Source organism: Pimephales promelas, chromosome 24 (genome assembly GCF_988280905.1).
Source record: "Pimephales promelas chromosome 24, fPimPro1.hap1.1, whole genome shotgun sequence".
NCBI classification, from domain to species: Eukaryota; Metazoa; Chordata; class Actinopteri; order Cypriniformes; family Leuciscidae; genus Pimephales; species Pimephales promelas.
Genome location: NC_142792.1, coordinates 29,138,437 through 29,162,600, shown reverse-complemented (window position 1 = coordinate 29,162,600; position 24,164 = coordinate 29,138,437). Strand labels below are relative to the sequence as shown.

Here is a 24,164-nt window from a genome sequence, read left to right as displayed (position 1 = left end):
TATCGGTTCGATTACGTGAAGGTTTTTCAGTGCGATTGAGCCGTCAATGCCGTTACTAGCGGATTCTCTGGTTGCATGTAAACGCAGCCACTGAGTCAGATGGATGATGCTCTGTCTGGTCCTGGCCGTTACCTTGAAGGGTCTTGGCGTGACGCAGCTCTGTTTCCCCGACCACAGCTGCTTGATGAGCTCGGCGTAGGCCTTGGCGATCTCGCCCTTCATTCCCAGAGGATTGTCCTCGTTCAGCTCCTCCTGGTGCTTGTCCTTCAGGAAGTACTCGGTCAGAGGAGGGACGTTACTCAGACACTACGACACACACACACAGACACACAGACTGAGCTCATCTCTCCCTGCGTTGGATCAGGGATTATGGGGAGGGAAGCTTGTGTTCCTGGAGGTCACCTGTGTGGCCGAGTTCATGAAGCAAGTGTTTCCCAGGTTGGAGAGGCCGCTGAGGCCGGGTTTCTCCGCGCGCCGGCCCTGATCCGAGGGCTCGTAGCTAGTGCTGCTGTACAGGCCGTAGCTGCTCTTCATGCTGCGGGCGCACACACACACACACACACACACGCGCGAGTGAGAAGCCCGACAGGGTTACGGCAGCAGTGAAAGCAGATGATCAGGGTCATGCAGGGAGAGCAGCGTAAAGCACATGCTCTCCGGATATCACTGTTCATTCACCGACCCCGACAGATCTAACAACTGACATCAACTCCACACCATGGGTCTAGCCTTAGAAACACGCGCACCAGCTGAAGTTTGTGCACTACTCGTGTGTGCTTCACGGACCGTTTATGAGTTTGGACCAATGACAGACAGCGCCAGTCGCGAGCCCATCTCCATCACGAGACACCGTCACAACACAGCGCTGGAGATCCAGGGAAGAAATACATTGAATTCGCCACAAGTAATAACATCACTGTGAGATCCAGTGGAAACATTCGGATTCAGAAACATTCAGAGTTCTGTTATAAACTATAGATATCGGATCAAACAGCGCTGGCGTGCAAACCAGGAGAAGCACTGTGCCATGAATGAGCCAGCTACAGGCTTTCAGTCCACACACCAGCAGCGTTACCCATGGAGTTACTGCAGCAACACTCACTGTAAACATGGGATTGGGACAGAAATAGTCTTAAATAGTCTTTAAAACAAATACAACTAAAAGTTTCAAGATTTACACATGTAACTTGTTCTTATGTTCAATAAAACACTAGTTTGGAGAGGGTTTTTGAACTTCTGATAGAAAGACTAACATGGTCCCAAATGCCATAACTCGGGTGTGTTCGAGCAGCTTTCCCCCGACGCAGGCGATGCCCGCATATTTTTCACGGAAATCAAAAAAAATGAATATGCGGACTTTGGCTGATTATGCATTGAATTCAGCGATCGCATTATGGCGTTTTTCTGGAGGGACTGTATAAAGCTTGGATGATTGGGACAAAAATCTAGATCGGAGCATCGCGACCAGAAGGAGGGTTGTAAAAGCTTATGATTACAGGATTTAAAGCAGCGGTTTTCAATAGGTGAGGCACGGCTCCCCTGGGGGGCGCCAAAGAGCGACAGGGGAGGCGCGAAGCAGTTTATAATACGCGACTTTAAAACAGCACGGGTTGCGTTTTTTGGGGCTTATTAAAAATAAAAAGGTTGTTTGTTAGGAAAATCTGACAAGCAACTTTGTTTTCTTTACATCTATGGTGACGGTTGGCCGTTTTCTCAATCTCCAATAAATTGATTGACACTGTCTGACGGTGTACTTTTGCGTCCATTTCTTTTCCCTTTTTTAACTCGTAATTAAATTACGAAAAACATGCTTTCTTTATTCGTTTTTAGACTGGTGAAACGATATTCACAAACTTTTTTTATTTTCTTTATATACAAGGCTTAGATATTTAACTTCACATAGGCCTATAAAGAAAGCCTAAAACAAAAACATTTCATAAACAGTAAAATGTTAAGTGATATAAAAAAAAAACTTTATTAAAACATTAATAAATTATTTTATGATACACATGCCTATTACCGTCTTAAGTGAACTCATTTATAAATGCCAATAATAATTGTCATTATTATTATTATTATTAGTCTACATTTAGGCTAGATTCGAAGACGCTTTTATCCAAAAAAATGTGAGAAAATGGGACGAATGTCAGATCGCGTCTCTGTCAGCAACAGCTGTCCGAATTCGCTCACTCGTTTTTATTTACTCCTTTTCATTCACTCCTTCAAGTGAACAGTATTAGTGGACTAACGTAGGGGTTTAGGGGGCGATTTCGGATCGTTCTCAAGCAGTGATAAATAGTGGACACCTCAACGCGTCGACAGACAGGATCGTGCAGGTAATATTTAATATGAAACAAAGTCTCAACTTTCAAATTTGGTCAGTCAAAGAAAATTAAAGGCCTACCGTTTTGTGGCTCTTTAATGTGTCGTGACAGATTGCCTGATAAAGCCAAGTTCCACCGACGTTAATCTACTAACTCTCCTGACTGCCTTGTCGGACAAAAATGGTGGATTTTGATTGGTCAGATCACATGTCTGTCAATCAAACTCCAAGCGAAGGATGATTTGACGCTAATTTAAAAGTGAAAGTTTCATTTTCAAACTAGCGCATATTAAGGCACAATAACAAAACAGTTCTTTCCCGCACTAGTACTACCGCACCATTATGAATGCCCATTGATGCCCGTGAAAACGCACGCATTTTACGTTTACCTTTAAATTAGCGATTTAAAAGCCTCCGCCGGTGACACCGGTATTACCGGTATTGTCACACATCGATTAACCGGTGGGAAAATATCCTCTGCGCATCAAAAGCGCGGCCTCTCATTGTTCCCACTAATATGGACGATTAAATTGAAGCTCACTTACAACTTGTTGTCTTGAATGCATAAATTGGTTGGGCCATAGAGGGTTTTTTTTTTTTGCTTTGCCACTCTTGTAGACGTGATGATGTGAATGGCGCATTTTGTTTGTTTAAACCTTTGTTTAAAAAGGTTTTATATCGTTAAAAAAAAATATGTGAATCTGTTCGATCTGATAACATGCCTTCAATGCAGTTGACTGTTAAATGTTCCGTGAACGAACAGCGCTGTCGTTCATTGATCAGGTAGAGCTGTCCGTTGTGCTGATTTTGTTCGAGACGCTTTTTCAGCCGTCAGGTGTCGTCGTCGGTAGCTTTGGCACCGATTACACGTTAAAGGGATAGTTCACTTCAAAATGAAAATTCTGTCATCATATAGGCTTGTTTCAAACCTGTATGAATTTCTTTCTTCTGCTGAACACAAAGGAATATATTTTGAAGAATGATTATTATTAAGAATGTCAGTAACCAAACAGTTAACTGGAACCATTGACTTCCATAGTATTTTTTAGTAAGTCAATCTGTTTGGTTACTGACATTCTTCAAAATATATTCCTTTGTGTTGAGCAGAAGAAAGACATTCATGTTTGAAACAACTTGAGGGTGAGTATATGATGACAGAATTTTCGTTTTGATGTGCATCCCTTTAAGCTTGTTTTGTTGAATTGTGGTTAGGCATATGCTACTCTAGGGAAGGCTTACATTCACCCAATTTGAAAACCCCTGATTTAAAGCATTTCCTAGCCATTTAAAATAATACTCGACAAAGATTCAGACCACTGGCACACTGCCCAGGCCAGGACGTCCCAACACTGCACTGGAGTCTCGCCATCACAACATCAACTATGAAATCTACAATACAGTAGGGCTGGGCAAAAAAAATCGATTTTTCGATTCATCGTTTTTTAAAATGTGTTCGATTCAAAATCGATTCTCAACGGCGGGAATCGATTTTTTCCATATAAAGGGCTCGCGGACGCGGTGCTGCATCTTCTCGTCTCTCTGCACTAGGCAAGCGCTGCAGTCGATACACACACGCGTTTAGGAGTCGGGACACGACGGAATATTCACTTAACAATCGGGCCAGCATTGCATCGTAACCTATGATCGTAACTAACGTTTATCATTTTCACGTCTTTTTGAGTTTTACAAGCAATGTTAAACTATCCCGTGCTCGCGCACTCTCAGAGATGTCTTTCACTGCGTGCACAGTAACGTTACAGCCTAAATCTGCCTCACAAACAGCTCGCCAGAAACAAAAGTTTTATCCCTGGATTATATCACTTTAACAGTTAAAACACGCGACATTATGTCAAAACTCTGGTCTTGGTGAGTAACCTCCTAAAGACAGTCGGTAATGTCTTAAATTAGCATTAAACGCGTGTGACAAAGTTAATGAAACAGTAATGGATTCACGCACTAGTTCTTAAAGTGAACGCAGCCATTTGTGTCAGTCATTAATTCTGTTGTCATAACAACAGAATATAGTATTAATTGTAAGCAATCAGAATTAATAGCCTTTGTATGGACTAAAAAGACTATCCAGTGTTATTTTACATTGGATTACTTTATTCAGTTTCTGTAGTATTTCTGACATACCCAAAAAACTACCCCAAAATGTCTCTTAATTTGTGTCTTTATTCTATTTATTTATTTGTGCTACTTTTTTCAATTTAATTCAAAGATTGAAATCAAGCTTCCATACATAAACTCTTAAAACAAAAATAAACAAAACATTACATTACCATTTAGGTAAGATCAATGTAAAAAAAATGTCTAAATATTTACATATTTATTTATCTATATCTATCTTAAACATAAAATTACATGATACTGTTTGATCAAGCTGTGCAACTGTTCTGACTTTTTTTGCATATTGCATCAAAATCCTGTTTATTCTCTGTATGCATTTAGTGTACCTAAAATAAAAAGAGTTTTATATACAGGTTAATGGCTCTTAATTTCCTTGTATTACTTAACCACTAGTAAACTTATGTCCACTGTTCTTTTTTATAAATATAGGATTTGTATTACATCTTCATTATAGTCGAATCGAGAATCAAATCAGGAATCGAAATCGAAAATTGAATCGAGAATCGAAATCGAATCGAACTGAGAGCTTGTGAATCGAAATCGAATCGAAATTGAAATGTGAATCGACACCCAGCCCTACAATACAGTGAATACTCCAAAGAGTGTGAGGAGAACGTGAGGCCATCTGTGAGAAACTGGAGCAGGGCTGTAAGTGGACGTTTACACATGATAACGACCCAAAAGATTCAAGACAATCAATGCAGAAGAGGGAAATGGAGAAAACTGGAAGGGTTTCCATTAGCCAAACTCATTCATAAGACCTTGCCTTAGCCCCGCCCACAAATAACCTCCTCCCCAAGCCCCACCCACCAAGAACAAACGCCGAGCCCTGCCCACATAAGCCCCGCCCACAAACAACCCCCTTCCCAAGAACCACCACTGAGCCCTGCCCACAAATAACCCCCTCCCCAAGCCCCGCCCACGAAGAACCACCACCTAGCCCTGCCCACATAAGCCCCTCCTCTCAGCCCCGCCCCCTGCAGGCTTACTTGCGGCCGCTGAAGCTGCTGTTATGATTGTTTGCGAGAGATGAAGGGCAGATCTTTGGTAAAGCAGAGAGAGAGGAAGCACCAGATGACCTTCAAAAGACAAGAAGAGCATGAGTTACGGGAAATGATGCCAACCGTCGGGAAGGGGTCAAGGACACCGAGAAAGCAAACAAGCCAGTGTCAAAGCATCTGATGATCCATTCGTCACACTGACTCACTTGAGCGCCGAAGAGCCGCGAGGCCACGTGCCGTCTTCGTTCTTCTGTTCGATTACGAGAACCTGCAGACAGACAGAGCAAAAGCCTCATTCCCATCACTGCGAAACAATGACGTCCGTCCTGAGACAGCGCCTGCTCACCTGTCCCTGATAGAGTCCGGCGTCCTGAATGGTGCTGTCCGGCTTGTTCAGCGGCTCAAACGTGTTGCTCATGTACTTGTTCCACAGCCGGGTCTCCTTCTCGTCGGGAATGCTGAACAGCTTCCGCATCTCTTGCTCGATGGTGTCTGTCAGGACAGATGTGTTCAGATCTCAACCTAACCACAGCCACCATTCAAAGAGTTCAGCCAATAATCATCGTTCTGTCATCAGTTACCCGCCCGCATCCTGAAACACTGGAAGGTTCACCTTCAGAAACACACATGGAGATTCCTGTCCATGACCATCGTTCATAAAGAGATCATACACTGGGTTTCCTGTTTATCATCTCTGTAGGCGTGCAGTGATACCAGTATGGGTTTCAAACACTGACCACAGAGAGTATAATGGGGAAGAATTCAATCTGTTCATCACACAAGGCGACCGAGTGTGGACTAAACTGGTCAAATCACATGGATCAGTTTTACGATCTCTTTATGAGCTTTTGAGCATCAAGGAGTCGGTTGCGTAGCTGTCAGTGGAGGCACAGAAAGATTCATTAAAATATCTTAATTTGAGTTCTGAAGATAAAGGTCTTACAGGTTTAAAACTAGGTGGAGAAGGTGAATCATTAATGACAGAATGATCATAATCGGCTGGATCTCAGACTGGAGTTATTCAGTACTAGTGTTGTCACGGTACCAAAATTTCAGTATTCGGTACCAATACCAGTAAAAATTCACGGTTCTCGGTACCAAAGCTTAGTTTAAATTTACATATATTTAAGTGTTTATCACGGTTACAAGTATGGAAACTGTACATTTGCATTATAAACACTTTAGAAAAAGATTAGATAAAATGACCTAAAATAAACAATAGTATACACTAACACATTTTTAAAGTTGTTTGTAAAGTTCTAATCCGTTAACATTTATTTAATGCACAATGAATGAATTGAAGTGTTTCTATTAAATAACATTTACAAACATTAATTAATGTTGTAAAAATATATTGTTCACTCAATGCGTTGATGTGAAGTAGCTAATGTTGATGAATGGTATCTTATTGTAGCATTACCAAACTATAGGCTACAGGAGAAAAAACATGTTTTATTTGATTTGACTGTCCTTTTATTTAATCTAAAACTGCATTCATATTTAATTTTGAAAAGGCTTTTTAAACCTGCTGAGTTATAAAGGCAAGAATACGCCTAACTGGCACTGATACCAGTAGTACTCTAGTGTCGGGTGGATACTACTGTGCTCATGTACTCGTAAAACTACCCCGGAAGCACTTTAGAGGCCGTTCACATATCGCGCGTGTTTTTTATTATATTTTTGCGCGTGCTTATTCTTTCCAAAGCGCTTGCTCTCACGCGGCGTCTGTCGTTGCTATGCAACGAGTTTTTATTATGAGCGCGCTTGCCTCGCGCCTATATTTGAAATTGCGAATTTGCATGTAATCGGCCTCTTATGGCAACGTGACATTAGCCTAATCCAAAATATTTCCATATGTGGCTCTTTCCTCCTTTCGTGTCAACAAGTGGATTCAGAGAGAGAGCATTTCAGCGTTATGAAGAGGACGCAACTGTGCACCTTTCAGACAGCGCGTCTAGAACTGGATTAACCTGGTATTCGGTACCTAGAAAAGCTGGTACCGTAACATTTTTTTTTTTTTAGTACCGACTTGGTACCGAAGTACCGAGTTTTTTGACAACACTATTCAGTACCGATAGTGTCTGCTTTGCTGAACCTCCTGGTGACGATGTTGTCCATGTTGCCGTCTTCACACAGCTTCAGCTCGGTGAGGTAGACTTCCACCTTACAGTGTTTGACGAACATGCCCTGCTCCACCACCTGAGGAACACACACACACACACACACACCATCAACAGAAACAAGAGCCCTCGTCACATCAAAGATTCGACTGCACTGCTAATATGATCAGATAGATCTGAACAATGATTTTGTGGTCTTCTATATCTCCCTGATCATCACGGTGAAGCTGCTCTGAAACCATCTGTACTGTATATATCCCTGGAGAAATCTCGAGCGCTGAAAGCAGACTCTGCTTCTCACACCGCGTTCTTCCTCACAAATTATGTTTCTGTCTAGTTTTGCAGCACAAATATCTAAACACTCTTAAGTTTACCGGAGAATCAAAATGACTGATAAATGTATGAAAATGAAGTGAGAGAACATATGAAGAGTTCAGATGCAAAAGCCTCTAAGTGCCATTTGAAACTTTCTTCTTTAATGATGATTTTTATCAAACTTGTATATTTAAGTTCAGTGACTTCACTTAAATAGCAATGATAATTACCTATTAATTGTTATTTAACTGAAATTACTGAACATAAATATACAAGTTTGATAAAAATCATCATTAAAGAAGAAAGTTTCAAATGGCATTTAGAGGCTTTTGCATCTGAACTCTTCATATATACCAATGAGTTCAGAAAAATCAACTCGATTCAAAGAGAAAATCTCCCCTATTGGCAGATATATGATCTTGTTTTGAGCACAAACCAGTAAACAAATCTCCAGTACACAAATCTCCAGTACACAAATCTCCAGTACACAAATCTCCAGTACACATATCTCCAGTACACATATCTCGATGTAAGAAAGTTTAGCTATGTGTGCTGGTACACCAGGACAGAAAGCCTGAGGAAGAAGAGCGGAGGTTTTCCTCGAGGCGACGGGCGAGAGCTTATTTTAGCAGCAGCTGAAGCCCAACAGCTGAAGGATTCCTGAGTATTTATTCTGCCGGGCCTGAAGCGCAGCAGGAAAACCCCACGCTCTCGATCGGGACGCCCGCTCCTTCCTTCACCCGATTCCTCCCTCTCTGCCCTCGCCCGGCCGTCTCCGCACCCGCGCCAACCTCTTCCCCAAAGCCCAGGAGAGAGAAGGCGTCCGAACCTGCTGCATGCTGGGGTCCATGCTTCTGTGCGGCGGCGGTGGTCATGCGCTGCTCCGGTCAGCACAGAAATAACCCAGAGCCACCCGACACCCTCAACACCAGCCCAGTCACTGACACACACTTCACCAGCGCCTCATTACACACTCCTCATCTACACACACACACACACACTGAGGGCCGTAGTTTAGATCTGAGCACATGGTCTTAAGCGTTAGATGGTTGGCCCTCCCGGCGCATGATCTAAAAGGGTTGTCCCTATTCAGGGCTCCAGACTAACTTTTCTACTGGTTGCACTGGTGCTACCAACTTTCACCAGCATATGATTTAGTCGCACTTTTTTTTTTTTTTTGCTACATGCCATGGGATTAATCAATGCATGCTGATGAACAGTGGTTTCAATGGACCAAAGCTAGCAAAGAGTTTCTGGGTTGCAGCATAAATACCTGTAATATATTAATTATCATTGCCAAATTTCAGGATTTTCATGGATTTTGGACAGTAATTTTAATCCGTAATCTTAAGCATTTTACAGTTGAATTATGTACAATCTATTTACGTTTGAATCATATTCTTTCTTTCTTATCATCTTTCTATCAGCATTATCTTTAAACCATCATTAAACAGTCAAATGTATGCATTTCATTTTAAAAGATTAGAGTATTATAATAAGCTAATACAGATTTTTCATTATCAAAGTTTATAATTGTAACAAAAATCTGAAATCTCACACTCCTTACCTTCTGCATTTTATAATAATTTGCTTTTCCTCAGTCATCATCTAACTGCTGAAAAGAGGTAGGAAGGGGCACGCTGTTTCGAGACAGCTTCATTTTTATATGCCTTAATTCATGAATTCGTAATTGGTGATTGACCATCAGTGTGCACTGCGCGTGAGCTACTTCTCTCCATTAATGTCTATGGCGAGTCACTCAGGCATTGGGCACGGTTTGGAAAATGGATTCATGATGTAGCCTACTCGTTTATTTTGAACATAATGTAGCTGTTGGTTGGCGGCCTGAGGAGAGGGGGCGGGTTGAGGAAGTTCGTCTGTTGTTTTCGTCGCTCTATTCTGAAGCTGTGTTTTCTGAATGTCTGCACGTTGTGCTCTGGCGAATAAACAAGTTAAGGCGAGACACGGCAGGCAAAAACATCGTTTTTTTTTCCACTGGTCAATTTTGAGATTTTGGGATATTTGACTTCAATAACCTGTATTCTTTCAGACTTGTGTTGAAAAAAAAGTCCGAAATACATATTTAGGTCTTTATTTTACTACACTGTCAGTTTGCGCCTGTAGATTTCTCATAAATTCAACAAAAGTTGCGTTCTAAATGATCGCGCTGCTCCACGATCGCTGCATACACCCTCTCATCACATACAAAGCACATCTCTCTCCTTTCCAATATGGTCATTTCCTTTTAATCAACATCCAATCGTGGAAGCAAAAGTGGGGATTTGTTTACCTCGGGGATTAACGTGATTCGTCAATCGTCACATGGTATGCTTTGACGCTTGCTGATTTGGTTTAGCTTTCCGCGGGACTTTCTGAATGAATGAATGAAAATGACTTCACGTCATTTATCGAAAAGATTACAGCAGTTGTCACTTGCTAGGGGGAAAAGGAAAATTAGTGATGTATTACCCTGTGAAATGCCCTCGGGAAGCGCATCTGAACGCAAGCTGTCGATGGGAAGCCAATCTATAAATAAAGATGAAGCGCACGCAACACAACAGTGGCTGCTTATTTGGCAATGTTGTTTTATTCAGTTGTCATTTTTCATGTAAATTGTTATAAACAATAACTTGGCCAGTTATTTTGCTTGTTAGCAATGTTTTCATGTAGAAATGTGTGGAATTTTAGAATATAAATTTTTAAAGCCCGTTTTCTCAAAATGACTTTTTTCTCATACTCAAAGTCTGAAATCTCCACTTCAGTAGCACCTATATACACCAAACTTTCCAGTCTTGTACCTAGTTATATTATGAAGACATTTACAGAGGGATTTGTAAATATATTATTCCTAGCCTGATTTATGTAACATTTTATCCCAAAAAACATGCCGAAAATCATTTTTTAAAGACTATTGATGGTATATTCTGATTTACAGGATAACAAAAGCAGATATCCATAAATCCTTCTGTAATTTTTTCCCCATCTATTATATGAACACAATGAAAAAAAAATTGAACCTGTCTTTATCCAATAGTCAGATTTCGTTGTTTTAAAGATATGCAAATTAGTGCATATTTAATCAGATAATGCCTCATTTGCATATTTAAACATTAAATTACAGAAAACTTGTAATACATTTTTTTCTCATCTTAATGTAGGTAATCAACTGGGAAAGTTTCAAGGTGATATCTGCTAGTTTAAAATTTTACCCTATTCACCTGTAGTGTCTCGCCTTAACTGAACTCTGGCCTCGTGTGAGATGCTACAATAAGTTACGGACTGCAGCAGCGGATACAACGGCGTTATATTGCGTGAGCGTCCACTCGCACATATGCGACCACATACAATTTTAACTCACACACTCTCAAAAAATTTGGTCGGAGTCTGGAACCCTGCTATTATCTTAAAGGTACAATTTGCAAGATTGTTTCGCCACCAGGGGGCGCTAATCTCTTACAATATCATTGATGACGTATGTTGATGACGTATATTCCGCATTAAGCTGAATTATGGATCTTGTCGTCAAGCTGATGGATCTTTTATGGATAAGTGAATACATTGATGTTTTTAACATGACGATTGCGAGGGCGCGATTGCTAGACGTATACCAGCGCCACACGCAACACAAGTCCTGTGGATATAAAGTAATAAGACAATTTAATTCTACCGAACTACACGCTGAATTACTCACACAGGTCAGTTTATTAGAGGAATTAAACTTGAGGTAACGCAGCGCTGTAACAGTTTCACTATCACACTAAACTGCATTGTGTGTGTTGAATGTTCGTTAGGTTGTTTGTTGGCTGAATGAGACTAAGCTAGATCAACATTAGAGAATAACATACAGATCGTATTCTAACTTTTCATCATGTTGAACTATATAACATTGATTAGTTTTATAGTTTTATATTCTTTTTGTCTCAAAGTCTGCTTGCCATGGTCCATAATTAGGGAATCGAGTATCGATTGGAACCGAGACTAGCTTTTTGTTTTTCCCGGAATCGTTCAAAAGTTAAAATTTCGATTCCTATTTTCGATATTCACAGTCCGCCGAGCGGAAGAAGAAACCGCTGAACAACACCAACGAAGAAGCGTCTACCGGAAGTGTTGGCATAACCACGCGAGTCGAACATGAGTAGCTTACGTCGGCGGTCCAAAGTGTGGCTTCACTTTTCTAAAAATAACGAAATCTCGGCAAAATGCTAAATTTGTGACAAAAGGAGTATTTTTACAGAAGGAGTATTTCCTTCAGAAAGGCCATTGGTTATCAAGGTTAGCTAAACTTTTTTGACCCTGCCTCTAAAAAGAATCGGAATCGAGAATCGTTAGGAACCGGAATCGAAACAAGGAATCGGAATCGGAATCAGAATCGTTCAAATTCAAACGATACCCAACCCTATCCATAATGCTTGACCCAAACCCTGCTAGGGACGCTCACGCTGTTGAGCTCGCATAACGGGCGTAACCGACCCAGTTGTCCACGTCTGTCGCCATGGTTACTATTGCAGTACGAGGTCAACCCTGGCGGAAACCGGGGGTAACGCGGATATGACGTCATTGACTGGTGACTCCTCCCCCCTGCTCAAATGCATTTGCTATTTAAACAACATGGCGTAGGACGTGTTAAAGAAACCTGCGTTGGGCTCAAACTAGCAAAACACTCTTGTGTCACGCCTGCCGCTGCGTTGCACCGAGTGCATCTGCCATTGCATCCACTTGAACTTTTAATGAAATCCCAGTCTGTATCCGTAGGGTTTATATGGAGTTGTCCACCCTCTACAGATATAGCAGCTCCAGCTCTTCTGGTGAGTGTTTATAGGAATTCTGATCGTGAGGTCCGGCACTGATGATGGACGAGAAGCTCTCAGTCTCCGCTGTTACTTCAGGTCTATGGGGTCGAGCTCAGGACTCCAGTTCCTCCTCATCCATGTGTTCATGGACCAGCTTTGGCACTGGAGCGCAGTCATGCTGGAACAGGAACATCACCAAACTCTTCCCAAAGTTGGGAGCATGAAATTGTTCAAAATGTACTGGTTTACTGTAGTTTCTTCCACCAAACAACCCCACACCATAACATGCTATGATTCTACCATATATTCATCAGCGTCTACAGCAAGAGAGCTTGAAGAGACTCTAAATGAAGAGTTAGTGCGTATTAGGAGATGGGTTAATGTAAATAAATTGGTACTTAATATAGAAAAAACAAAATGTAGTGTATTATGTTCACAGAGGGTAGGCAGAGTACAGCCAATATTACAATTAAAACTAGATGATATAGAAATAGAACAGGTTACAGAAGTTAAGTTACTTGGTGTATTGATTGATAGCCGTATATCCTGGACAAATCAGATTGATGAAATGTTGAAAAAAATGGGGAGAGCGATGGCTGCAATTAGGTATTGTAAAATATATTTACCAAGACATTTGATTAAACAATCAATGGAAACTTTGGTTCTCTCTCAGTTATATGGTCCAATACATCAGAATATAATCTGAATCGATTACAGGTGGCACAAAACAAAGCTGCCCGTATAGTGCTTAATTGTTCATATAGAACCAGAGTTTGTGATATGTTGAATATGTTAAACTGGTTACCAGTGAAAAGTAGGTTACATTATTCTCTTCTTGGTTTTGCAAGAAATGTTATAACAACAAGGACTCCTGTTATTTTATTTAATAATTTTAAGTTTTCCCAGGATGGACATGATTATGTTACGTCAGTCATCAGCAGGAAAATGTATCTTGCCTGGTTATAAAACAGGAGCTGGTCAGAGAACAGTACACTATAGGGCCATGCTAGCATGCAAATCATTACCTAGTTTTTTGGTGAATGAAGCTAGTAAGAGGGTCTTTAAAATTAAACTGAAATTGTATGTAAGTTTGTATATGATTTCCTATTTTTTATTTATTTTTTCTGTTTTGTTAAAGAATGTTTTATGTAAGTGAAAGATTGTGACCTAAGTATAAGTGGGCTCTTAGTTCATGATGTTGATTTAAATTTAACCAACTTAAATTAAGGAATATTTTTCAGTTCATCTTCTACTCAATGTTTTTGTTTATGGATGTTTGTTGTATGGTTTATGGTCAGTTTGTTGTATGAATGTATGTTTAATTTGTAAAAAAAATGATATGTAATAGTGATTTTTGACCACAGGAAGAACAGCACTCATATGAATATGAGATAGCTGATTGTTGGATCAATAAACAATTCAATTCAATAACCCCCCTTGTGTGTGTGTGTGTGTCTTTGATGTGTGTGTACCTTGCGTGCGATGGGCTCCTGTCCCTCCATCAGGTCGTACCAGCTCACCAGGCGGCTCCATCCGTCGGCCGGCAGCAAGATGTAGTCCAGCTCATCGATCAGGTGCTCCCTGATGCCCAGCGCGTCCCCATCTGCAGACGGGACAGAGCAGAAGCACTTTAGAGACCCCTGTGACCTCTGACCCCTAATGCCCAGCGCGTCCCCATCTGCAGACGGGACAGAGCAGAAGCACTTTAGAGACCCCTGTGACCTCTGACCCCTGATGCCCAGCGCGTCCCCATCTGCAGACGGGACAGAGCAGAAGCACTTTAGAGACCCCTGTGACCTCTGACCCCTGATGCCCAGCGCGTCCCCATCTGCAGACGGGACAGAGCAGAAGCACTTTAGAGACCCCTGTGACCTCTGACCCCTGATGCCCAGCGCGTCCCCATCTGCAGACGGGACAGAGCAGAAGCACTTTAGAGACCCCTGTGACCTCTGACCCCTGATGCCCAGCGCGTCCCCATCTGCAGACGGGACAGAGCAGAAGCACTTTAGAGACCCCTGTGACCTCTGACCCCTGATGCCCAGCGCGTCCCCATCTGCAGACGGGACAGAGCAGAAGCACTTTAGAGACCCCTGTGACCTCTGACCCCTGATGCCCAGCGCGTCCCCATCTGCGGACGGGACAGAGCAGAAGCACTTTAGAGACCCCTGTGACCTCTGACCCCTGATGCCCAGCGCGTCCCCATCTGCAGACGGGACAGAGCAGAAGCACTTTAGAGACCCCTGTGACCTCTGACCCCTGATGCCCAGTGCGTCCCCATCTGCAGACGGGACAGAGCAGAAGCACTTTAGAGACCCCTGTGACCTCTGACCCCTAATGCCAGCGCTTGTTTCTAGTGACAGCAAGAACAAGATCTGCTGTCTGTCATCCGTTGTTGTTTATATGTCGCTTTCTTCGCGCGGAAATGACGTCGCTCGCTTCTTTCCAGCACACCACGCCTATCAAGTAAGGGTACTGTTGGCGGTGGAAACGCAAGCCTGATCATGGTGTACCCGACCCGACCCAGGGCCGTGGGAACATATTTTATCATGGGGGTGCTGGGGGCGGGGCTTAATGGGCGTGGCTTGACAGAGTTGGCGCCAGAGCAGATCTACTGGAGGGGCATTGGGTCATCAGCGGGGGGGGGGGGGGGGGGGGGGGGGGCACTGCCGTTTGAGAAATATTTTGACGCAAAAAAAAAAACAAAAAAAAACAGAAACACCTTTTATTATTATTATAATTATTAATAATTATTATTTGCGAATTTCCCCACGATTTTTTGCCAGGGTTGATATTGTCCCCAGCAGCACTTTTAAACATCTCGCGGCACGGATGTACCAATACAAATAAATAAAACATATCCGGTTAACTAGTCTAGCAGAGCATTCATTTGTTAAATAAGAGGAGAAATAGCACGCTGAAATGTGTTGTTTTTTTAAATCAAGTGATCAAAGTAGGCTACTCGTTGACTCAGTGCTGTGTGGCTCACGCTGACACAAGGAACATCTTCACACGGACACGAGCTTGAAACCACAAAGTAAAATGCATTCAAACATTTTGTCATGTCCCTGCTTGACAACAGCTGATAAACATAATCGGTTTTAATGAGGGGGGGAAAATAACTATGCGAGTGTGGATTAGAACTCAGAAACTCTTGCACGTTAGTCTAATGTTCAACCACTAGACCATTACTACCATTCCAGCACATACAGGCGAATTTGGGGGAATGCAAGGTCTCGAGGTGCATTTTTGTTGAACTTATTTTAACTTGAGTGCCGCGTTTTGAGAATGAGGTTTCATTCGCGAGACGCAAGCGAGCGCAACAGTTGCGTGTGCGTTCACAGTGAAAATCATTGGAACAGTAGCAGCTGCAGAGGGTAATGGAAAAACTCGGTCTTTGTGAACAGCCCTTAATGCCAAAGAATGCTTTAATCAAGACATCTGTATTTAGTTTTTTCACATGCATAAAATGAGTGTCAAATCAATTTAGAGATGCTGGACCTCAATCAGTCACTCACTCCATGCGAGATCGACTTTTGCCTTATGATAGGCAGCCTATATTAATATTCGACAACATATAGAAATGAAATAATCGTTAGAGTCGTTTTATAAAGGTAGAAGGTGTTCTTAAAAAAACATGCAGAAAAACAAAAAGTTTTTTAAAGTCACGTCATATTAAATTTCAATGTAGTGAAACAGCTGTCGCACCCCTACTTCCCACGGCCATGACCCGACCCGTACTGTACCGCACCCCTCAGTGGAAACGAGCCAAAAGAGACCCCTGTGACCTCTGACCCTCTATACTTTACTGGAGTAATTATATTTCAGCCGACTTTTTACTTCTACTCACATAGGCTATTCACACAATTATCTGTAGGCTACTTTCTACTCCTTACATTTAAATAAATAGCCTTTCGGCTTGTTTTCATTTCGGCTTGACATCGTAAAAAAAAAATTAACCTATCCAGATAACTCGCGCCATCCAGATAGAGTGCATTTGATTGTGTTTGGATGAGAAGTATAAACATATAAACCAGTCCGGTTTGTACACGGTGCATCACACCTGCAAGAAGTGCCACGCATTGATCGTCACAGTCACTCGTTTCGGTCTTTTGTATTTATCTCGTGTTATAATATATTTAATATGCCACAGTGCCCATGTCTCTAGCTGCGCCGCTCTCTGCACTATGGAGCCGGCAGGAATCAAGCGCGTCTCCCCTGGAGATCTGCAGTCGAGCCTGACACTCATCAGCCAATCAGAAAAAGAGGACAATAGCCAATCAGAAAATAGGATTATTGTATCCGGGTAAGATTTAATGCAACCAAATAATAATAATAATATTAATAATTATATCCTGAAATTGCTCACGTGATTCTCTCGCTCCTGCTGCCTTTCTTCAAACTTGAGAGCCCTGCTGTATAATTCAGCATAGCACAACATACCAGGAAGATATCAGTCAGGATTATGAGTTATTTTTATTTTTTGATGAATCATTCAGTTTGACAGCACTAATGTTTATAGTGTATAGACAAGACCCATACCAGTGTTTTTGTTAGTCTAGGCCTGGGTCCCCTCGGTACACTAGTTTTCTTGTCAGTGCCGTCACAGATTCCTGCAGTCAAGCTTATGTACATTCATATTCCAGTGAAGGTTATTGATAACATGCTTACAATACATATAGGTACCAAACCGGTACCAAAACACCACACCACCACGAATAGACTGTGATTCTGTGGGAAACACTGGTTACCACTGTAACCTGACACTTTTTAAATCATCTTATTTTGACATTATGAATAAAACTGCTGACCTCAAATTAGGGATGATTAATTGTGGCTAATCCCTTTTAGGGTTGCCGCGGTGAGGAAAATTTCCCACCGGTTAATCGACGTGTGACAACACCGGTAATCCCGGTGTCACCGTGGAGGGCAGGGCGGGGGGGTTAAATAGCTTTTAAATGCGTGCGCGTTATACTTTCACTTTCGAAATAAGCGTCAATTGCTTGAATGGACAAAAAAAACAACTCGCTGATAATAAAACTTTTATTTATAGACTTTTATTAGCATAACGAACGAATAAAAATAACCCCATGCATAGGCTGAAAAAAGTGAAAATCGGCAAAATGTGGGCCCAAACAAATAAGAACTATAAAACGTTTATTAACGAATAAGAAAATAAAATAGGCCTAAATAAATTACACAAAGTTTAAATGAGATAAAACCAATTAAAAAGAGACGAATATAAAATAAAAACTTCAAAACGGACCTTAGCCTACATAAATGACATACTTTCACTTTCGAAATAAGCGTCAATTGCAATTCAACGTCAATTGCTGGAATGGACAAAGAAAAAAAAAAAACCAACTCACTGACAATAAACTTTTATTTAGACAGCACTTTTATTAGAATAATAGTAAACGAATAAAATATAGACAGAACTTTTATTAGCATAACGAACGAATAAAAATAACCCCATGCATAGGCTGAAAAAAGTGAAAATCGGCAAACTGTGGGCCCAAAAAAAAATAAAACGTTTATTAAAGAATAAGAAAACAAAATAGGCCTAAATAAATTAAACAAAGTTTAAATAAGATAAAACCAAATAAAAAGAGACGAATATAAAATAAAAACTTTAAAAAGGACCTTAGCCTACATAAATGACAGCACTCTAAAAAAAAGTAAAACACTATAAATTGGCATTTATTAACATTAATATATATTGGCCAAAATATTGCCAAACAGGCCAAATCTTCCGCCATTATCTTGCTTTTCTGTACTTTGACTCGTTCTCGTCTCCACACATGCTAAATGGAATCCTGATGCTTGCTGATCTGTGACGTGACGGCACGCGTTGCGCAGTTCATTTTTAATTATAATGCTCTCTTCAGAACTAAATAATTGAAAATTATTATTTTTAATTAATTCAAATAAATATTTTAGCAAAAACGAATACTTTAAAAAAAAAAAGTCAAGACATCGCGGTGTCACGGTGGGAAAGTGATGTCACCGGTGATGGGGCTTAAAACCGGTAACACCGTCAACACCGTCTATCGCGGCAAGCCTAATCCCTTTAATCGCTAATGATCGATTCAGCATGGTCCTCGTTATCGTGCGCCGTTTCAGAAGAGTTTTGATCGACAATATCACAACTATATTTCATGCGAAAGTGTTGCAGAAACGTTTGGTCATAGGAATCTTAAATGAAGTCAGAATAGATGTCGCACGATGAATGCATCGAATGTGTTTAAGAAATAAAAACTCCAACTTAATGTTGAACAGTTGACGCAATAACATGATTGATTGTTTTAAAACAAAAATGTTGAAGAGTTCACACAATAAATGTAATATTTTAATGCATAAAATGTGTTCAATTATTTGTTAGCTTTAAAGTATGTGTATAAAAGTAAAAAACTGTTGAATGTGTTTTGGAAAATTATATTAAAGTAAAGTTTTATTTGAAAAAGAAACCAGCCATTCATTTAACATTAGACCAAGTAAACGAGGCCTTTTTCATGCACAATAGTAAGCCTTAGCTTACCTCAACAATTGTTTTTACCACTTATAGACGTGGCTGTGATTACACGAGGTAAAAACGATATAAATACTGTTGGTTTTCTCACACAAACCGCTCGTTTCGTGTCTTAGACCATCAATGTGTACTTACATTTACGAGTCATTAAATCATGTTTAATTTGGACTTCTCTGTGCTGCTCTTTGAGGTGGTGACCATAGACCTCCATTATATATCAAAAATGTATTTCAAAGTGAACTATCCCTTTAAGGAAAATGTATAAGCACATTTGGGAAGAAAACAACACACTTACATTAACGAAAACTCTTTTCCGACACTGACGCACACATCCACAGGTTCACTGCGCCGCCGCAATATTTTATTATTAAATTAACCTGTAATAAACCTGTAATAAACCTGTTAATAACTACTACTATATTACATGTCATAATTCATATTATTAAGGAGCTGTTAAGTGTTATTATGCTCAGAAGATAAAGCGCCGTCATTGTTCACAGCGAAATGAAGATCATACTTTATGATGCTAGTTTTATTACCGAAGCTGTTGTATTGAACTGAACCGTGAGTTTTGTGAACTGTTAGACCCCTGACCCTTTGACCTCTGACCCCTGTGACCCGCACCTTTGAGCAGCCCGCGGTTGTCCACCGGTCCCGGATACACGCTCTGCTCGCCCATCTGGTACTTGTCCCAGCTGTCGAAGCCCACATACTTCTTCCACTGCTTGAACCAGTGACTGTCCACCAGGTACCTGTGGGAGACAGCGGAAGTGACGTCATCAGCGCGCCTGCACACACGCACACACAGAGCGCTGACTCGATCATCTCGTGTGTATCTGCTGGTTCGCGTGATCTGTGTTGACAGCTCGTGTTGTTGTCGCTGCTGTATGAGTGCGAGTGTGTGACGCGTTGACGCTGTCTGGCGCGACTCATCAGCGCGTGTTGTGCGGCGCGTCTCACCAGGTGTCTGCTCTGCGCAGCGGCGTCTTCAGGAGCGTCGCGATCTCTGCTCTCTGCGTCTCCACATCCGCCGCGCCGCCTTCCGCCATCTTCGCTCGCGCACTGCACGCTGGGAGCCGCCGTCAGCGCGTCTGTGTGACGTCATGACGCACGCCTCTCATCGCTTCCAAAAGAGCGTTAGGATCTTCTGTGTGTGTGTGCGACTGTGCGTGTGTGTGTTTAACCAAATAAACACAGCCTTGGTGAGCAGAAGAGACTTTTCTGAAGAACATTAAAAATCTTACCGATCCAAAACTTGTGATTGTAGTGTATTCATATATATATGAATATATATATATATTATATATATAATATATATATATTTATATACATGTACAATACATATATATCAGTGATTCTTGATAATTTGGATAAAACAGGTTTTAATTTTAAAAATAAAAAGTTAGTTAAATTACAAAATCTGAAGGTATATCATTATAAACCAAGGTCTTGGCTGTTCAGAAATGTACCGGTGCAACCTCCTCATTTTGTATTTTTTTTATAAAATAGGCGTTTCTCCAGTTATCACTTTGTTTTTGTCAACACCGTCAGACAAAATAAATAGCAAATTATTTTTTATTTATTTGGTCTATTATGTATTTAGAGTTTTTAAATCATTATCTGGCATTCTTAGTACATATATATGCTGTTAAATGTTGAATATTTACTTTTGTTCATTTTTTATAATGTTTCGCATGTAGTCCTTTAAAAGATCTAACATCATACAACGTTTACTTTAAGCCTAAATAGAAAAAGTAATGTTGTTTTATTTAACAAACATATTTTTGTATTAAAAGAGACTATTAATTTAATAACTCAACAGCACCGAAGAAACATATTCTAAGCATAGTCCTTTAAAACAAATAAAACTCCCTCTGACGGTGGTGACTTTAGAACTGACGGTGGTGACAGTGGCCTCATTAAAACATAAAATTCCAAAATGTATACCACTCAATTCAATGGGTTCTTCCTTAAAAACTTTATTTAACTATTTGGTCCAAAAAAATAACAATCCTGGGCACTGTGATAAACATTTTTCAAGGAATATAAGGTACAAATAAGCAATATCTAAATGTACCCCATCCCCTTATCATCAAATATATATAAAAAAAAAAATTACAAAATAAAGATAAAAAATCATAGTACAAAATAAAGTCATTACCAGTAGGAATAATGTACACTGCTACACTGACATCATCCTAAACTGTCATCTAGTGCCCCCTCTTCATAAAATTATATTCTACTGAAATCTGGACAGTTAACTGTATATTGGATGTAAAGAACAGATAACAACAATTGTGAGCACTCTGGCAAACATTCAATAAGAAACATATAGGTTCAATTAGCAATAGGCTATCATTAATAGAAGTACCCCTTAATAATCAGCAATTAAAAAATATTTACCAGTAGCAATAAATAAGAAATATTTCATAACTGACCTCATATTTAATGTAGTGTCATGTAGTGCCCCCAACTCATATAGATCATATTCTTATGTGAACTAGACTACTGCATAAACTGAACTAATAAATGAATAATGTCTGGTCTCTTTTCCATAAACTGAAATGTTTCAAAATACAGAAGCCATTGTGTGCACCACAGAATACATCAGGCACAAAAATAATAATTCAAATGTGAACTCCTGTGAGTATTCCCCAACTTATTAACATCACTCCACCACTCATTTAGCATTATCAGGAAGTATATGGTGTATATGTTTCTCCTCTATGAAGTCCATAACTTCAGCAGACAGGTTGTATATCTCCCTCGTCCTGCTTGCACGACCTGGTGATGATGGTTCCACAAGTTTGACCAGAATATGTTCAAATGGTATAAAGCACTTATCCTTTCCAACTCTTTTTGGATAGAATTGTGTGTTGGGCCCATGAGGGTGGAAAAACTCCACTTCCACATCTTGATGATTAGCGTCCACAGTGACAGCCTTTGCTAACCACCAGTTCTGGTCATAAATGACAGCAAGCCAATCTCCGCAATGAACTACATCAGCAGATAGATCTGTCACAGTTCCATCAGGACCACTCTTGGTCAGTGGTTCTGGCTCCATTGGCTCTTGCTCTCTTTCCTCCCGTTCCATTACCTCCATCAACATTGCCAAAGGACCTTTCCTCTTATGCATTGGTGTAGGACCATCATCCTCAACCTGTACCCTGGGTTTGTTGGCAGTCAACTGGAATATTGTTGGGCTGAAACAATCGCACAACAGTGGCTCACTGCAGAAACAGGACAGTGATCTGCAATGGATCTCAGAGTCGTTTCTGTGTGTCGGTGTGACCTGATGGAGTTTCCTTGTTGCAGGTACAGGTTTTGGTGGTTGAGAAAGGAGTGCATCGTATGGCTGCATGTCAGCTTCAGCAATGATATAGAGCTTAGTGCTGCAGAGGCTTCTGCCAACCATCTCATGGAAGATATTCCCATTCACAATGTCATTCCCCCGCAGAATAAGGCTGTCTGCAGTCCTTTTCACAGTTCCTCCAATGCCGTCTGGGGCACCTTTCCCATGTGAGGTGGGGAAGAAATTCCAGGTTGTTCTCTTGAAACCTAGAGTTGGAGGGACACTGCAGAGGAGAGAAAAGTTATTCTTGTTCTTGTATTGCTTGCTGGGGCCATCTGACCAAAAGTGAATAGTATCAACCTTTGGAAAATTTAAACGAATATCTTTCAGGACTGGTTCCATGTGAGTCCAAATGGCAGATGCATCTTGTCGCTTGGATTCTGATACGGTGCAAAAGCCTGTCTTCTGTTCTTTTGTATAATAGATGCCAGTGTGCAGGTTGAGCTGTGGGAGGTTCTGACCAAAATGGCATGACTGTACCTCAGACCTATACTTGCATTTCCACGCTTCAGAAAAGTCCACATGCACAATTACTGTGCTATCATTGCACTTCTCGATCATGCTCCTGTACTCTCTGGTCTGGTTCTGAACTGAGCACACGTGTGTTGTTGTTTCTGTCTTCAGTTTGTCTTCATATCGTTGAATAAGCTCTCCCAGTGTGCCACTGTGCATCACACGTCTTGTGTTGAAGTGGAGCCCATCTGCAGTTTGATCCTGAACTCGTTCCCATTGCTGCCATTCAACATTGGTCTGGTCTTGCTGTGGTGTGGGAAGTGTATGTTTGTGGAGACACCGGGCGCAGGAGCGAAGAAGACATGCCTCACTTGTTTGTGAACAGCAGACAAGTTCAAAACTATCCTCCAGTTTGCTAGACTTGACGACACCATTTTCTTGTAGGACTTCAAGCATCAGCTTAGCATTTTCATGGGGCTGACATTGGCATGTCTTACGATCCGACGGCCTTGGTGCTGTGACATAGAATGGACGTAAGGCACAGAAAGATGCATAACTGAGCTTCACTCTTGGTTCCTTCTTGGTGAACTCCTTGTGGAGGTTCAATGCTGTATCAGTCAGAATCATTCTCTGATGCTTTATTTTCTTGCGTGTGATTGTGTCCTGTTTGTCAGTTGTCATTCGTGCTGCATTATGGTAGAAATCCTGGACCTTCTGAGTAATTGTTTGAATGTATGCAGGTTTTTTCTCAGTAAGCCTCCTCTTCCGCAGTGTGTTATATGTTACGCCAAATTGCCTTGTCTGGTGAATTAGCCGATATTTTTTCAGAACCTTGCCTGAAAGAGTCAAGTTCTTGTTTTTGTGGGCAGACTTGTTTTGTTTCAATTCATGAATGAGTGCGTTGTGGAACAGCAGAGTTTTCTTGATGGAGGGGTTTTTGAGTTGGCTTCCCCGCAGCAGATGCTCTGTTTTTTTTCTTGGTGATTCCTGTGTTTTTTATTCCTACCTTGTTCTCGTATCCAACGCTTTTTAATTTTGTTTCTATCCTTTGTTACCTCTTGAAGTTTATTTCTTATAGCTTTCATCTCTCTAGAGTATCTTGCTCTTGTTTTCTTTCTTTCCCTCTCTCCTGCTATAGCCTGCCTACTCCGAGC

General features: G+C 41.0%; 1 protein-coding gene across 4 annotated transcripts in view; it reads right to left on the bottom strand.

The window, feature by feature from the left end:
- Positions 1 to 20,324, bottom strand: part of usp15 (ubiquitin specific peptidase 15) — a 34,275-nt gene extending 13,951 nt beyond the window's left edge. For 3 of the 4 annotated variants that reach the window (XR_016149892.1, XM_039675158.2, XM_039675159.2), the window contains exons 1-9: positions 20,166 to 20,324; positions 19,830 to 19,957; positions 14,152 to 14,282; positions 7,527 to 7,653; positions 5,801 to 5,946; positions 5,661 to 5,722; positions 5,443 to 5,532; positions 403 to 535; positions 133 to 306 (exon numbers count right to left, since the gene is read on the bottom strand). Coding sequence is in view for 3 of the 4 variants with exons in the window: in XM_039675158.2 (XP_039531092.2) it covers positions 133 to 306; positions 403 to 535; positions 5,443 to 5,532; positions 5,661 to 5,722; positions 5,801 to 5,946; positions 7,527 to 7,653; positions 14,152 to 14,282; positions 19,830 to 19,957; positions 20,166 to 20,254 (1,080 nt within the window). In the remaining variant the exon portion in view is untranslated. The remainder of the gene's footprint in view (positions 1 to 132; positions 307 to 402; positions 536 to 5,442; positions 5,533 to 5,660; positions 5,723 to 5,800; positions 5,947 to 7,526; positions 7,654 to 14,151; positions 14,283 to 19,829; positions 19,958 to 20,165) is intronic. The other variant, XM_039675160.2, reaches the window with a different exon arrangement.
- Positions 20,325 to 24,164: the final 3,840 nt, after the last annotated feature.